This window comes from Equus przewalskii, chromosome 18, assembly GCF_037783145.1.
Source record: "Equus przewalskii isolate Varuska chromosome 18, EquPr2, whole genome shotgun sequence".
Lineage (NCBI taxonomy): Eukaryota > Metazoa > Chordata > Mammalia > Perissodactyla > Equidae > Equus > Equus przewalskii.
This window is the reverse complement of record NC_091848.1, coordinates 26,438,516-26,455,841: the sequence shown is the minus strand read 5'-3', so window position 1 is coordinate 26,455,841 and position 17,326 is coordinate 26,438,516. Positions and strand designations below refer to the sequence as shown.

The 17,326-nt window shown below is 44.1% G+C and overlaps 1 protein-coding gene across 3 annotated transcripts; it reads right to left on the bottom strand.

Annotated features, from left to right (window-relative positions):
* Window positions 1-335: 335 nt before the first annotated feature.
* FETUB (fetuin B) lies at window positions 336-15,868 on the bottom strand. Of its 3 annotated transcripts, none has more exons than XM_070582510.1 (8): window positions 15,550-15,868; window positions 9,817-10,030; window positions 9,385-9,495; window positions 7,717-7,801; window positions 4,935-5,098; window positions 4,136-4,249; window positions 1,514-1,597; window positions 336-777 (listed from the first exon to the last, which is right to left on the bottom strand). In XM_070582510.1, the coding sequence occupies exons 2-8, from the start codon at window positions 10,027-10,029 to the stop codon at window positions 460-462; spliced, it is 1,089 nt and encodes a 362-aa protein (XP_070438611.1). In that variant the 5' UTR covers window position 10,030; window positions 15,550-15,868; the 3' UTR covers window positions 336-459. The 3 variants fall into 3 exon arrangements, with proteins under 3 accessions (XP_070438611.1, XP_070438609.1, XP_070438610.1); XM_070582508.1 differs by lacking the exon at window positions 15,550-15,868 and adding an exon at window positions 14,033-14,131; XM_070582509.1 differs by lacking the exon at window positions 15,550-15,868 and adding an exon at window positions 10,486-10,604.
* Window positions 15,869-17,326: the final 1,458 nt, after the last annotated feature.

Sequence of the window (17,326 nt, the reverse complement as noted above, 5' to 3'; positions counted from 1 at the left end):
CTTGGTGTTGAAATCTTTATGGAGAGGGAAACTCTGTGATGAATCCTGGTCTCTTGGTAACCCGAAGGTTACCATTTAGGTTTTAGCTCATTCTGACCAAAAGAATCGCAGTATGCCGTTGCCCGGAAAGAGGAGGGGATTCCTAAGCATAGCAGGCCCTATGTCAGAGACACTTCGCTAAAAGAAAGTAACCGTTAGAAAGGGAGGGTGGAAGATACAAAAGGCATCTATCCTCGGTATGAGGCCTCGGACAGTTTAGGAGGGATGCAGTCCATGTATAAATGACAGTTTAGTCTCACTATTTCCACTTCCAGCCAACATGATGAGACCCAGGAGCCAAGAAGATACACTTTATTAGCTACTCTTTACATTTGAACTCTATGTCTGTCTCTCCCCCTTCCCCACCACCTCTCATTTCCTGCAGGGCACTGCATCCCCATGCAATCTTCTATGTGGTCTTCATGGTGGGAGAACCCAAGGGTTGTCCTCCTGGGCTGGTCCAGGGCACTCAGCAGAGCGTCGCTTTTGTTTGGGGAAGGGGAAGACAAACACCTTCTTCTCCCCAGGTGCCGCGAAGAGGAAGGAGACGTCCAGGGTTTCTCCGTGAGGATTCGTGGTTAGATCCAGATGCAGAGGGAAGGCCTCAACGGGGCCCTCTTCCTGGGAATCTTTGGGCTTCCCATCATCTAATTCAGGGAGGTGTTGGACAGATCCTTTCGGCACAGCTTTGGAGGGTGGGTTGGTGGGAGCTGTGTTTGTCTTCTGGGGCTCTTCCACCTTGGGAAGATTCACAAATGCCCAGTTAGCAGCAGAGTTTTCACCTCCGGGGGCAGGATCCTGATATAAGAACACTTTCAAATAAGGGGATGTTCCCCAGGGAAATCCCTGCCATGCCTGGTAGCAGACCAAGCTGTTCTATGCCTTTCAGATGGAATATTTCAAAGGGATGGGCCTCTGGCTAAAGGGTTAAAAAGCAAAAGAGATAAGGGCCAGGGAACAAAGACCCGTAGAGGCGTGATTGCAAGTCTCACAAATCCAGAGCTGAACAATGGTCCGGAGAGGTTAAAGGGCTTGTTCCAAGTCCTCAGTGAGCTGTCTCCCTGCCCCGGGAATGGCAGCAGGTGGCAGAGCAGACCTTGAACCCAGGTGGCCTGTTTCAACCACCCTCTCTAATATACCAGGCTGCCTCTTAAGAAGTGTTCGAGAAATACTTCCAGAAAGCGAGTAAATATTTCCATGGAAACTACTTCTACCTAGGGTTCAGGGTAAGGTCTCTGTGGGACCCTGAACTTAGCGTCCAGAGAGTTGACTTAAATGGGCTTTTGCTTTATTCTGCATGGCCATGCTCTGGTCTTCAGTCAGCCATGCGGTGGACCTGGCCCTGGAGCAGCCTGGCTAGAGGAGAATATCCGACTTGGAGAGAAAAAAGGGAGAGTGGGGCAGGAGCAGCTAAACGATAAACCATATTTCTTTTTCCTGTATAGAAAACCCACCAAAAGAGATTGAAAAATACCTGTGTTTCAAAGAATTTGCAGGACACTGAGACAATCTTTTCCAGTGGACTTCCAATCACAGAGCCTTTACAAATACCAACAGGCTGGAGTAAAAAAAATGTAAAGAAAACCACAAGATGTCACATGATTATTGAGATGCATCATGATTCTAATAGAAGAACAAGTTGCTTTCCAATTCTGTTGACACACAATTCACCAACACTTTTTTGGTTCCTTCAATGTATCAGGCGGTCACTGTAGCTCTCTTCTCTAGAGCCCTCCTACTGAGTCATTATCTAGACCAGGGTCAAATACTTCTGGTGCTGGAAAATTCATTCATCTTCGGAGAACTCTGATGTCTAGAAAATCCTTTGATTATCTTGCACTGACATCTACCTTTTCATAACGTCTACCTCTTGTTCCTGATTCTACATGTGGTGTCATCAGAAAAATTGATTGATTTTTTCTCATAGTGGCCTTTTATGTATTTAAAGACAGTTTTTCTCTCCTGCCTGAATTTTCCTTTCTCTAGTTAAAACCATTTCCAGGTGTTTCGATTCTTGTTTATTTAAAAATAAAGCAATTTAAAATAATAAATGTTCATTGTAGAAAATATAGAGATATAAGCAGAAAAGAAGAAAAAAATCATCCATAATGGTACCACTCAATGATAGCTACACTTAACCTTTTTATTTGTATCCTCTAAGTCTTTTTTTTAGGTATTTGTATTTTTTTCTTTCACAGAAACATGACTATATTATCAGATTGGCTTTTAAACCTTCTTATCATTTAATATATTGTGAAAATGTTTCCATGTCCTTGAATATTCTTCTATGATCTTATTTTTAAACACTAATATTCCACTGCATGAATGTACCATACTGTAAACAATTCTTTTTTTTAAACATTGGGTTATTGTTGTAATTATAAATGATGGTACAATGAACAAGCTTCTCGTGCATCCATGCTTATTTCCACAGAATAAATTCCCAGGAATGGACTTGTTATATCAGAGAATATATACATTTTTGAGTATAGCAGGATGTTAAATAGGACTTTTCCTGTTGTCTTAGAATTTTTGCTAAAACTCTAAAGCTCAGGAAAACAGGTGGTAAGTACTGTACATTTAAAAGAGCTCCTGTGGCCAACTAGGTCCTGCAGCTATCTCCCAGATGATATAAAAAGATTAGGAACCCCTTCCAGTGGGAAAGCTCATTGAAATAGAGAATCCTTGCTGAATAGTGCTATAGCTTTTCCTCTCTTTACCCCATCACCAAGTCCAGGTGAGGTGCTCTAAGAGATTCCCTTGGAGAAATTCAGGATGCAAGCAAAAAGTAGAGACTGGCCACTCCCTCCCTGGATGGGGCTTGTGAGCTGCTGCAACCAGCAGGCCCATCCAGTACTGGCACAGAACCCAACCCAGTGAGAATTTATGGGTGAGTTCGACATGTGTCCTCTGGTGTTTGGGAGCACATATGTCAATGGAGACTAATGTGCTGTCTACTTCTCTCTTAGAGACTTCTGAAGGGGAGTAACTGGCTGGAGCAGCCCACAATGGGAGGAAGAAGAGAAAGAGCAGAAGTCAGGCAGTCTGTTCTCACTTTTGGACTAGAAGGATGTGCAAGAGCTCCATGAGACAAGCGTCTTGGGTCTAAGGGGCAGCCTGCCGATCCCAGGTGCACATAAGAGCCTGTTGGTGGTGGCGAGGCCCAAGAGGCCAGGGAAGGACTTCCTGAAGGGCCCACATCTGTGCCCTGTTAGACAGCCTGGCAGTACTGGGGCCTGCCATATAGAAGGCATCAATGAGATGCCAGTGTTGGCAGGACCAGTTACATAAAAATACTTTGGGCTCCTTGTAGAGTCTCTCTACATTTTCATTGCCCTCCGTGACCACATTTTGCAATTGTACCACACTGTTGACCAGAATTGATTTGGGCTCAAAATTCATGTAGAGTTAAATAAATGTTAAGTGTTATATACTCTACCACTAATCCATATCTTTTCCTTCCAGCACTTGGGCAACAGATTAAGTCCTGAACTTGAAGATTTTCTTTCACTTACCCCTCTGACCTGGTGCACTCTCACACTGCACCCTACACTGAACATTCCATTCAGCCCAACCTTTCAAATGTCACTTCCTGCCAAGGTTTCTCTCTCCCACCTTTCAGTCATAAGGCCACATGGTATCAAAACAACTTCTTAAGAAAGTGGTGCTGAGGCGTCTTGATCTTTTGCTTTCAGGGTCCTCTCGAGTGAGCGTGTCATGCACTGGATTCCTAGCAAATACTCAGTGCATTCCTGCCTCCGTTTGTACTCTTTCTGCCTCCTGGATTGCCCTCCTCTCTCCTTTCCCTACCCGTCCTTCAAGGTCCAGGTTAAGGTCTACCTTTTCTTCCATGACCAACACAGATTAGCATAATTTCCTCCTTTCAAATCTTAATGTATTGGGTACTGCGATACCATGTATTTTGGCCTTTAGAAATACTGTGGAGATCGTCTGTGGGCCTGAATCATGGCCAACCACACCTCAAGCTTCTTGAGGAAGATTTACAACACCTAGGATGCAGTTGGTGATCAAGAAATATTAATAGATGATCTATGACATATTTGTTGGACATATGAAGACATTCAGGAATACTTACCTCAGCATCAGGGAGCTGCAGTGGGCATTTGCTGGCAGCAGACTCAGTCTGAGATTTGGTACATGGTGACTCTGTGATTAAATATTCCACAAAGTAGGAAGGGCCAACCACCCACTGGGATGAGACAAGAATTGAGAAATAAAAATCAACCTACTTATGTGGGGGCAACAGAAACCTTACACGTCCAGAGTCTTTGTTAACACAGGTATCCTACTGTCCCTGTAACTCCCACCATGTATTAGGATTTTGTTAATTAGAAAATATAATTACCATACCTTCCTTCCCTTCTTAAACATTTGAATGGGTCCTAAACTCCTTCTCTTGGTTAGTGTTTTTCATTATGTGGAATTGTCTCTTAGATTAGTTTTTCTCTATATGATAGATATTGACATCATCCAAATACAAATAAGCTTCCATTTCTCTTAACCCATAAAACACAGCCTCTACTCGGGGCTTTAACATGGAGTAGAAGTTCAACTGACTGAGTAGTCCATGGTCCAGCAGACCTGAGAAGGCAGCAGTGAACAGCGAACCTAAGCAGAATTCCCCAAGGAGTCTACGAGTCCATTTCCCTTCTCACCTTAGGGCCAATGAAGTAAAATGGGGTCACATCACTCAGGTGGAAATTCCATGGAACAACTCAGAAACCAAAACATGATTGAATGTGCATCAGGTAATGAAAAAAAAGGCCCTTGAGTAGTAATCAGAAGGAGTGCCCTGACACTCTCCTCTCGGCTAAGGAATTGATAGCAGCAGTTTTGAGACACGTTGTTGATATAACCGGGCACTTTAGCCTCACCTGGAAAGAAGCCTTGATGACTTGGACGAGAGAATACCGCTTCGACGTGCTCTCACTGTTGTATTTTGCAAGAGACTCAAGGGCAGCTTCCAAAACACTAGCATCTGACAACTTAATGGGGCCGGGGCAGTCAGGGCAGGTATGGACAATCTTTCTTCGAGAAACTGTTGATGCCAAAAAGAGCAGTTCAAAAGTAAACCCCTTACTGATTTTCAACCCTATAAATCATATGACCACAACAGAGGCAGATTTAGAAAAAAGATAAATACTAAGCTTCAGTTGAGTATTGCGTGGATGGAACAGAAAAGATATTTTCTGGAAAGAAAGTTACTTTCTGCAACAAGTGTGTATTACTTTCATAATTAAAACAAAATCAAAGCAAGATGTTTTCACCTCACACAAATGTATTTACCATAGGAATTTTGTTCAGAAACACATAATAGCATATTGATATAAAAGTTTTTTCCCAATTAGCTCAATATCTCTCATCATCGTTGCCTCTGTAAAGCAGACTGAGTGTCTTAAAAGGTTGGGATTTCATTATTGTCACGTCTTCTTCACCTTTTAGTCCCCCACACCTGACAATGTCTAATGCTGTCTAATGCATGGTAAGCGCTTAGTAAATGCTTGTTGAATGACACATGGAAGGTGGAAGCACATCCTCTTTGGTTAGAAGATACAAGTGAGCCAGAAAACAAAAATTGGTCAAATCGTGGTGCAACTGGATAGAATACCCACAGTAAGAATATGTAACCACAGGCCCTCTAGGACCCGTTCAACGGACCCCATCTTATCAACAGAGTAATTAAGAGTTGTCTTTCAGGTACTGGGAGTCCCCCCTTGTCCATTTCAGGCCTGCTGAGACCATCAACCCATCAACTGGGCCTATGTAAATGCTCAACGTGACCGTTTTTTTTTTTTTTTTTTTTGAGGAAGGTTAGCCCTGAGCTAACATCTGCTGCCAATCCTCCTCTTTTTGCTGAGGAATATTGGCCCTGAGCTAACATCTGTGCCCATCTTCCTCTGCTTTGTATGTGGGATGCTGCCTCAGCATGGCTTGATAAGTGGTGCGTAAGTCTGTGCCCAGGATCCAAACTGGTGAACCCTAGGCCGCTGAAGTGGAGCGCGTGAACTTAACCGCCACACCACTAGGCTGGCCCCAATAAGTGATCTTTTGGACATTAAGGAGCTAAAAAGTTCACCCTCAGATCATGGTAATGCCACCATTTTTGTGAACATGTGTCCTATGAAGAGCCATGATGCTTGACTATGCTTGTGCCGATCATCAATTACCTCACTTCTCCTTACTTCCAATCATCTATCTTCACACTTCAGATTGCCCCGCCCTTCATCCTATAAATTGTGCCCCAAGCCCTGGATGAGGGAGACAGATCTGAGAGCATATGCCCCTGTCTCCTCACAGATCGATCTAGCAATAAAGCTGATTACTTTTCCCAAAAGCTGATGACATAATAACTGGCTTTGCGTGCGTTGGGCAAGAGAACCACAATTTTGTGTGGTAACAGGGACAGCCAGAATTCCTGACTGGGAGGAGCTGGGGGTGGCAAAACTGAAGTGAAAATCAGGCTAGGGGACTTGTCTAGAAGTTATTTTTGTAGAGCAAACACATTGTTTTGATCAACTGTGTATTTGGGTGTAGTACAGAGGAGTTACCCCCACAGCTTGTCACTCTTGGCGCCAGCTGACAGGTCACTTTCTGACCTCCCACACCTCTGGGACCTGTGATTTCCATTTAAGTTCTGATCTGTTTTACTTTTTGTTGTTCTCTACTTTATTTTAGGTGAGTCTCATCTTTACAACCAGGAAGCTTAAGCTGTGATTAATAAAATGTTTGCTCTGTTGCCTTGTCCCTCAAAGGAACTAGCAGCATTGTTATCACCTGGAGCTTGTTAGAAATGCAGAATCTCAGGCTCCGCTCCAGAGCTATAGAATTGGAATCTGCATTTGAACAAGGTCCACCAGGGAAGTCACAGGCACAAAACAGTTTGACGAGTAGCCTTATCCTATTTCCCATGCCATGAATGCTAGCTTTCCAAAGAAGGACCTAGAATGAAAGCATTTATTCATTTATTCAACCTTAGTATGGACTCCTTACACTTGATAGGAGGTTGTAGCAGGGAGGAAGAAGGGATAAAATGTTCTACATGATATAAGATACAAGACCCCAAATCAAGGCAGTGCATGTCTGTGCTTTATGAGCGGTTAGGCTAAAGTTTTATAGGAATGAGAACAGGAGAGCACCATTCCTTTCTGGAATAGAGAACATGGTGGAAGCAACGGCGTTGGCAATGGTCCTTAAAGAATGGATAAGAGTTCCAAGGGCAGAGGTTATTAGGGGAGGGCATCGTCAGCAGAGGAAGAGGCACGAGCAAGATGCAGAGATTGGAAAGTGCAATGTGTCTTCAGAAATTAATGAGGCATCCAGTTGAATGGAGTGCGGAGTTGGGGTAGCCAGAGAAATAATGGCAGAGATAGCTAGAAAGGGAGCCTGAAGACCCGTCGTAGAGATTACACCATTTATGTCACACTAAAAATTTAGGATTTGATGCAGTACACAATGGCAAGCTATTGCAGATCATTTAGGAAGCTTAATTGTGGGAAGCAGAGCAGTGCAAGTATTGGATATATTAAGAACCTGGCCTTGGTATGAATAGGAAGTGAGGATGGGAGAACCCTATAGGCTATACACTCTGGGCATAGCCCTGTTAATACTTTTTTCCCATTTTTTATTAAAATGAACAAAATCAGAGTGCTTTCTTACCTGGGCGAAGTGTACAGTTATAAGCAGGTGTATAGACAATTCTTGGCTGGTTAATATAAAATATCACTTTGCATTGACCATAAACCTGGAACCAACAAACACATATTACGACATAGTAGAACAAACTGTGACTTTTTAAAATACATCCCAAAATAAAATTGGACAATTTATTTTTATTTTTATATTTATTTATTTATTTGAGGAAGATCAGCCCTGAGCTAACATCTGCCACCAATCCTCCTCTTTTTGCTGAGGAAGACTGGCCCTGAGCTAACATCCATGCCCATGTTCCTCTACTTTATATGTGGGACACCTGCCACAATATGTCTTGACAAGCAGTGCCATGTCCGCAACCGGGATCCGAACTGGCGAACCCCAGGCCACCGAAGCGGAATGTACGAAATTAACTGCTGCACCACTGGGCCGGCCCTGACATTTTATTTTTACATAATAAAAAACTTAAGATCAATTTTGGTTACTGTGGATATGAGAAACTACCAGCTGATCATCACACAGTTTAACCTTCTCCCGGGACACAGCAGGACTACATTTCCCAGTCTCCCTCCTAGTTAGGTGTGCTGTGCATAACTCAGCCCTAACCCCAGGAAGGTGAGCAGAAGTGAGTGTAATCACTTCCAGGTCTGGCCCACAAAGATCTCCCATTTGCCATCTGTCCTCTATGCTTTTCTCTTTCTGTAGCTTGATGCAGATGAGCATGGTGACCATAGAGGCCGTGAGCTGAAGGCGGCAGAGTCTAGAGCCACAACACGGAAGGAACTTGGGTCTCTAAGTCACTCCTGGAGGAAAGTCCCTCTTGATCAGGAATTTCCATTTTGAATTTTACATGAGTGAGAAATAAACTTCTATATTGCCATCAGTACATACTTTCCAGTGTATGTGTTATAGCAGCTAGTGTCACCTTTATAAGTGTAATTCAAAACAGGGTAAAAAGACCATTTGCTTTTCAAAATCAGGTAGGTACAGTATGACAAATTTGGTTAAACGATTAGAGAAAGAGATCTTCGTCAAACAGCTTACTTCTACACACATATCACTGTATTAGACCTATCAAGTCTAATATCAGTCAACGCAAAGATTCCCCAAATAACTAAGAATGAAATGAAAACTGACCATATTAGTTTTACTCACCTCCTATGGTCATCGTTAAAGGGTCATTTCTGAGGTCCTTTAAGTTCTATATTTCAAGGGAAGTATTTTTCTTTCCATGACACATTTTAAACCTCTTACACTATAAATCATTCTCTGCAGGCCCATTAAAACAAAACAATACAAACGAAAAGTACTTCCTTCTGTTGCTTCTACACTCTACCTTAAACACAAACACAGAGTTCTCTACCTTCCATTCCTTTCTCACAATTTAGACACTGATATAACCCTACAGAAGAATTTGGGAGGTGGAAAACTGGACTCACCAAATAGTTTTTGAGTAACTTGGCAGTTCTGTTCTCCATGACCACAATGCTATTTCTGGAAACCCACCTGACAGGTGAAATTTTGTTCTGTCTATAGCATTAGAATAACCTCATGGGTACCATGCCCAGGAGACTATAAAGAGGGACATGTAAAGATGGCGCATATTGAACAATCTGTATCCTGTAGACAGAGGCACCTAGTTTCTCCCCCAGAGCCCCGGAAACAAGCACTTACTGTATCATGTGGGAACTTCACTCCACATTCCTTCCATGGCTTCTTGGTGAGCACATGGCAGTCAGTCTCTAACACGTCCAGAGTGAGATAGAACACTGATCCCAGATCACCCTGTGGGAAGGGGCGGAGAAATGCACCACATCTCACATGAAGCAGAAACCCCTAAAGACTGGCTGAAAAAGTCTCTGTTTTATGGCAGAGCCAAAGGATATCATGTTTGTGAAGATTTCTCATAAACTGTGGAACACTCGACAAGTGTCAGAGTAGGATACTATTAGCATTTGTTCCTAATAACAATAAGAGCACATAGCACACCCTGGCTGAGCAAAGCACAGCATCCTCGGCAGGGTTTCCAATCTGGAAAGCACCTGCCAACATGTGTCTCTGGGTTCCCAACCCCTGGCTTCCACAGCTTGTGCAAAGGTCACTTGCCTGTCTGTGTTCGTAGACATTGCTCACTCGGTTGAGACTCAGCACAAAGCCTTTTCTTTGGTCCCTGTTGATGTCCTGCAGGGCGAGGTCCGAGGCTGCCAGCACATCTGAGTCATTGCAGCCTCGGGGGAAGAGAGGTGGGGGCCCAGGTGGGGATCTCGCCCCACAGCATACGGCCAGGGTACAGAGTACCAGGGGTAGCAGCAGATCCATTCTGTGGGGAGCAAGGCCCAGGATGGGGTCAGTATGTGGAGTTGCAGAGTCAGGGTTACTTATAGGGCTCTGTAAGGCTGATTTAAGCAGTTTCAGAATCGCAATCAGAACCGGTGACCAGAATCTGAAACATGATAGCCCATCTTATCTCTTTAAATTCTAAATTTGGATTTCCCTGAGTTAGTACTTTTGATGAGATTTGCCAACATTTGTAACCTTGGACCCCGAGCAACCTCACATTCATGTGTACATGTAAACAAATTTAGGTTTCCTAACCTTTTCCTAAGAACTCATAACAAACACTTGGGTCAAGGCTACTAGGAAGTCATGATTGGATTCTGCTGTGTGTCCAGTGCTCCACCGGAAGCAGAATGGCGGGGGCGAGGACTGTCACGTTCTCCCATCTCCCCTAGCACCTTCCCTCCAGCCGATATCTTTGGCCACACTAATAGTTACCACAGGCTGGCAGCCCGGGGTTTGGTCCCAGTGTTGCTTAGTGAGTTGAGACTTCCTGCCTGATCCCCGTGTGCATCGTTCTTGTTGGATCAGAACAAGTGGTATAATTTCACATCACCTGCAAGAAGCACCAGTGAGATTCCTAATGCACTTTGGGAACTGGTTAGAAAGTGTTCTATTTAGTCTTATTTAAGTTTTTTAAAACAAAGACTTCATTTAAATTTAGGAAAGTGAATGGTCCATCAATAGTTCTCACATCATATCCCAAATCTCCACTTCCTGCTATGGAGCTATTTGGAAAGAAATTTGTTGAGAGGCTACAACCCGATACTATTGTGAAGAGAGGGATAATGATTGGAAGGTGGGCAGGAATCCCAGTAAAACATTGGTAGAGACTCTTGCTTTTCTCTTTCATCTTCTGCTTGGGGTTCAGGAAGTTTCTACTGATTGGCAACATACAAAACACAAATATCTTCAAAGCTTTCTGTTAAAAAAAAATACACACATCAGAGGTAGTTTGTCATAAGAGAAAAGAACCAAGACAGAGGAAAGCGTCTAGATTAGGACATCACCCAAGGTATTCCACAGAACCCTAGTCCATAAGATTGCTTCCCTACCCGACTCTCCCCCATCCCTGCCTCCCACTCCCATCCTCAGTGTTCTGTGCTGAAAGAAGGTTAGAAGCTGCTGCATCCATTGACACACAGTTCTGTAGAGTCTCGACACACAGTCCTGTAGAGTCTCGACACACGTGAGCGTATCAAAGGCTCTCCGAATCTTTGAGGTGAGGAAACCTATATATTCCACAATTTCCTACACTTACTTGATATAAGAGAGGGTTTTTTTTTTTTTTAACACTTATTATTAACCCACAAAATACAGTTTTGGAATTGCAGTACGAATAGAGAAGGATAGCTATCTGAAGTTTTTGATAAGAAACTGTCAGAGGTATGAAGATTTTCACAGGAAGTATGCTCCAAATGCATTGAGAGAAATGTCCTTCTGGCCTGAGCCAAAATTCCAAGTGTGGCAAGGCACAGCTGACAACAGTAAACTAAACATAAGCAAGGCATCTATTACAGATATGTTTATTTAAAACTTTAATTTTACATTAAACAATGATTTTCATTGCTAGTTAGATTACTATAATCAGCTATTATGATACAATTTGAATTTTTATTAAAAAGTTGAGTGGAAAATATTTTTTCTCATTTGATAACCGTGCTCTCGGAGAGCTCTTAGCACTGTAGGTCACTCAGTGGTAGTATATAGACTCACTGAAAAGTACCCTGAATGGCAATTTAGTGAATCTAACCAGCACAATGCTCAGGAGAAAACTGAGATTTAGGAAGGCGGAGTGCCAAAACAAAAATCGTAAATGAATTAGGGGCAGAACCAGTACAGAAACCTTCTAGTTTAGAATTCTTTTCATGAAACCAAACATTATAGCAATAGCCTATTGTAACTCTTTTTAATTACCAACTGAAGGACCTTGGAAAGTCACTTAAGCCTCAGTAGCCAGATCTGTAAAATGGGCCAATCATAGCACCTGCATCCTAGGAGGTTCTATATGCATGGAGGGCTAGACCCTCTCTTGGCACACAGTGGTAGCTACTGTTATAAGTACAATCGTGATAGTTACTTGATATTCTACAGCACCTTATTGAACAACTCCACAAGGCCAGGAACTGTGTTAGGCTGTCTGGAAGCAAGGGTTCATAAGACTAAATTGATAAGATATAGTCCCTAATTTCTGCAAACAAATAAATAGTTTTCCAGGCTTGATTTTACAAACCCAAATCTAATGATCCCAGCTCCTCAGAGATGGCCGTTAGGTATGGTTTTCAACTAGGAGCAACAGTAGGAAAATGGGTCTGGCAACCAGAAGTGGGTACGGAAATGAGACATTCAAATTCTGGGGTCCAACAAAGATTTCCAGCCAGCGAGTGAACGAACATTCCTAGGCCCCGAGTGAGGTACAGAAAGAGGACCAAGGACACAAGAACGGGGAGGGGTCAAAACAGGAGGAGACGGTCGGAGGCCTGAGGGATGGCACCGGATGTGCACAGGTGAAGGCCCTTACCGCCCCTAACATGAAAGGCAGGACTCAGAGTAAAAGGGAATTCAACACTGACAGGAGAGTAAAACAGACTGACCCACAAGTGCTGGTTTAGCCCTTAGCTATGTGACCAAAGATGACATAAGCTTTCTGAAGCCCAGCTTCCTCATCCGTGAAGTCGGGTGTAGAGCCACACAACTGCTGAGAGCCCTTTCAGCTCCGACAGGAAGCATTCCTGCCTTTCTCTTTACCTGACACCATTCCATTTCCAGGAGAATCACTCCTCAGATCCGCTACGAGGGAATTATTCATCAGCCCCCGGTGATCTGGGTTTCAACCCAGTCTTGACCAACCTGAGCCCATCCTCCTTCTAGGTTGTGGAGTACAGGAGCCCTGGGAGAAGCGACAGGGGGAAGAGGCCTGTCTCTGGAGCCAGCCAGACCTGGGTTTAAATTTCACCTCTCTCATTTGCATGGTAGGGGGCCTGAGACCTGGGAGAGGGCCTAAGACACATGGGAGAGGGTGGGCCATGCCATTTGGTTTCCTCGTCCATGAAACAGCAGCACTCCAGTGTGCACACATGCCCCCATGTATAGTTGCACCCACTGCTAGAAAGAGGGGATCATAGTTCCTCTTTCCCAGGGAGCCCCACTCCAGGTACCCTTATGTTTGGTCCCTATCACATGTGGGGACGATTCTAATGTCAGCATAGAAGTTTCATTTCAGCACAGAAGTGAAGAGCAAGGCTGTGGAGACATCAACCTGCGATGGAATCTTGGCTCTGGTTTAGGGGAATCTTCTAATCCAGCGCTTTCCATAAAAACACAACGCAAGTCACATGTTTAAGTTTAAATTTTCTAGTAGCCACATTTAAAAAGTAAAAAGAAGCGGTCTGGCACATGGCCAAGTGGTTAAATTCACGCGCTGCACTTCCACGGCCCAGGGTTTCACGGGTTCGGATCCTGGGCACCGTTCATCAGGCCACGCTGAGGTGGTGTCCCACATAGCACAACCAGAAGGACCCACAACTAGAATATACGACTATGCACTGGGGGGCTTTGGGGAGAAGAAGAAGAAGAAGAAGAAAAAAAAGATTGTCAACAGATATTAGAACAGGTGCCAATCTTAAAAAAAGTAAAAAGAAGCAGATGAAATAAATTTTAATATTTCGCTTAACCCAATAAATTCAAAATACTGTCATCTCAACCTGTAATTAATATAAAAATTATGAGTGAGATAGTTCCCATTCTTCAGTTCATGCAACAGCAAACCTCATTCAAGGTCAATAAGCAGAGGTGGCCACCTGATTAGACCACACAGTCTCCTCTGTTGCAAAGGAAGGTGGCAGGAGCACACATATCCCGAGGCTCAGGTCCAAGAACTGATCACGGGGGAAGTACATGCAAGGTGTTTGGCACAGCCCTGGTGCATAGGACGCCCAGGGCAATGTCTGCTGTCAGTGCTGTGACTAATCCTTGTGGTCCTCACCTTGTCTCACACAGCGCAGATCCCATGAGACTCTGCTGGCCACCTTTTCCCAGCCCACCTGAATGGAGTCACCACTGAGTGGCTCAGGTTAGGAGGAACAGGGCCGATTTTTCTTGAGCTGGGCGGGGCGGGGGGAGGGGTTGGGGAGGGGGTGCTGTACCAGGCTTCCTGGCCCACGGGCCTCCCAACACAGTTGTGATTCGGGGCAGCAATTTAGGATGTTGATTTTAGGAGGGCAAACAGGTGAGGGATTGTTTGCTGTGGAGGTGGGAGAGGCGTGGCACATGGAATTGGTCTCTTAGGTACCAAGCCTTGACCCGAGAGGGCAGGAAATTGTGCAGCAGCCACAACTCCAAATATCAGGCTGGCACTGCCCTGCTTAAAGAGATTTCTGCAGCTAGTTGGTCTGTTTCTCTCTATTCTCTTTTCCTCCTTTTATCTTTTCTTCCTTCCACAAATACTCAATGAACATTGACTCCACACGCTGCGAAGGCCCCGCGTTATAAATAATAAGTAACACTGATGAGTTCTCAGGATGTGCCGGGTCCCATGCTAAACACTTTGCGTTCCTTCTCTCATTTAAGGTCCACGACCAACCCAGGGCTGTAGGTACCACTATTATTCCCATTGTTCAGATGAGGAAAACTGAGGAAGAGCGAGGTTAAGTAGCTTGCACAAGGTCTTACAGCCAGGGTTTTCATCTAGCCTATATGGCTTCAGAGAGGAAGGCGGGGTTCTTGCCCTCAATGAGCAGATGCGAGGAAAGCAACAAGGGGAGAAACTAGCTCTGCTGGGGAAATCAAGAAAGGCTTCCCAGGGGAGGTGACATTCTGTCTGGGGCTTGAAGGATGAATAGCAGTATTCTGATGGGCAAGGCAGGGAGGGTGTCCAAGGAAGCAGGAGTAGGAGTAGTAAAAGTAAAAAACATGTGAATTAGATAGTTTACTTTCCGTGGCCTTCCAAGCTTTCCCTCTATAAACTAAATAGTATTTGTTCCCAACCCACCCAGGAGCCTCAGGTCACCTTTTTGGCAGTCTGTCTCCTAAAGTACCCTACATCTGTAAGCTCTTTCTCTCCCTTACTTTTATCAATCATAATTTAGGCAATGTATGAAAAAATTCAGAATGTTTGGAATGCATTTTTCAGCATTGACAATATTCTTAGGGCAAATCTGCCTTACAGCATCAAAAGTTGGGCCTCTTCCAAGAATCTCTGTGGCGTTGAGACCAAGAGCCCAGACTCTAGGTTCAAACAAGCTGGGTTGGAATGCCGGCTCTACCACTCATCAGCTGTGTGACCAAAGGTGAGTTTCTCACCCTCTCTGAGTCTCAGCTTCCTCATTCATAGACTGAGGTCACAGTTCATCCAGAGGATGAATGTGAGGGTCAGGCAGGATCCCGCACAAAAAGAAAATGCCTGGCACACAGTTTGCCCTCAGCACCTCACCAAGCAGATTCCAAAAGAAAAGAAGGGCCCTCAGGGAAGGTGTGAGCTCCAGACCCGCGTCTCATACTCACAGTCGTGAATGAGGTGGTGGCCTCACCGCTGGTTTACGAAGAGATGTCAAAGATATCTCAGCTTTGCAGGTCACACACTCAGGCTCTCCTGAGGACGCAGAGTCACTCAGGCCTGGGGGCCAACTCACACTGACCCTCTGCACAAGCAACTGATTTATAAACCAGAAGCCTGATGGTGAATGACACTGGCGAGGGGTGCCTCTCCGCCGTCTCCCCAGCAGGGCTGGACAGACACTGACGAGTTCTTCCTCTCCGACCACCTTCTTTATCCTACAAACAGACTGCAATAATACATGTGGGTGGGCTGCAACCTCATTAGTTGGCTTCCAATGCCCGGCACACAACCTAGTTCCTGAAGTAGAGGTGGAGTCCCAGGCAGAAGGCAAACTTTAGTTAACGACAGTCTCATTCTGAGGAGCCGCTGGACACCTGGCTCAGACCTGGGCACATCTCAAGTTACCTCACCAATGCCTTTGCAGCCAACTTGGAGGGTGTGGCTGCCATGAAGATGGCTTCCTTCACCCAGAGGTGCTGGTTCTCGTGGGTTTCACTCCCGATGGGTGGCTTTATTGCTAAATTCCACTCTAACTAGTACTGCCCATACACTGACCAAAGAAGGGAAGGGTACTTAACACTGCTGAGTGCCTACTGCATGCCGGTGCTACTGAGTGCAAGGTACTTACACTGAATGCTTGTAAAGTCTTGTTGGGAAGTATCTTCATCCCCATTTGATGACTGTGTCACACCAAACACATGTCCTCTCCAACACCCCAGGTGTGGGAACCTCTGCCGAAATACCAGAACGAGAACTTGATTGCAGGACACATTCTCACGGAAGGGCGGCAGCTCTGGCACATTTTCCTTCCATGGAAGCTCAGCTGTGATTCAGTTGCTTCTTTTCTGGATTTGGCCTAAATGTTGGGGGTTGAGGAGATTCTGATGAAGAATTAAAAGGATATGGTTTGGAGGATGGGGGGAGATGGGTGAAGGTGGTCAAAGGATACACACTTGCACCTATAAGATGAACAGATTCTGAGGATCTAATGGACAACATGGTGACTATAGTTAACAATGCAGTTCTGTATACTTGAAAGTTTCTAAGAGAGTAGATCTTAAGTGTTGTCACCACACAAAAAGAGTAAAAAGAATGGTAAGTATGTGAGGTGATAGATGTGTTAACTAACCTTATTGTGGTAATCATTTTGCTATATATATCAAATCATCACACTGTACACCTTAAATTTACACAATATTTTTTGTCAATCATATCTGAATAAAGCTGGGGGAAAAAAGGGATATGGGACAGCTAAAGTTGAGCGGAGCAAGGAGAAGGGGTGTTCAATGGGAGAGCTCACCAAATCCTATTGGATGGAGGCATATCTAGTAATAATTAAAGGAGGATGCTAAACATAAATGAGACAAAAAAACGAATTATTTAAAATTGCCAGTACTATTTTCAGAGTATTCCTTTTTGTATTGTTTTGACTTTTGGAATCACTGTAATGTTTTACATATTCAAAAGAATAAAATCAATTCAATAAAGCTGGAGGGAAAAAACTAAAATTGAATACAAATAAAAACAAATGAGCCTGTGTTTCCAATGAGTAGCAGACACGGTGAAAGGGAAAACAGAGAACGAATCCAAGTAACTTTTGAACACAATTCTTGGATTACATATCATCAGTCTAAAGAAAAAAAGAAATGCAAACAGATCTTGAACACTATTTAGTAAGTTTGTTTTTCCATAGTGGAATGGATGTAGCAATCCCTGAAACTA

Excerpts from the sequence above, each read along its gene's own strand:
- FETUB (XM_070582508.1), bottom strand. The coding sequence starts at position 14,058 with ATGGGATCTGCGCTGTGTGAGACAAG. Across the intron at positions 4,250-4,934 it reads TCATCAAGGCTTCTTTCCAG|TGGGTGGTTGGCCCTTCCTA; the intron begins GTGAGGCTAAAG and ends GTCTCATCCCAG. Across the intron at positions 1,598-4,135 it reads TGCAGCTCCCTGATGCTGAG|CCTGTTGGTATTTGTAAAGG; the intron begins GTAAGTATTCCT and ends TTTTTACTCCAG.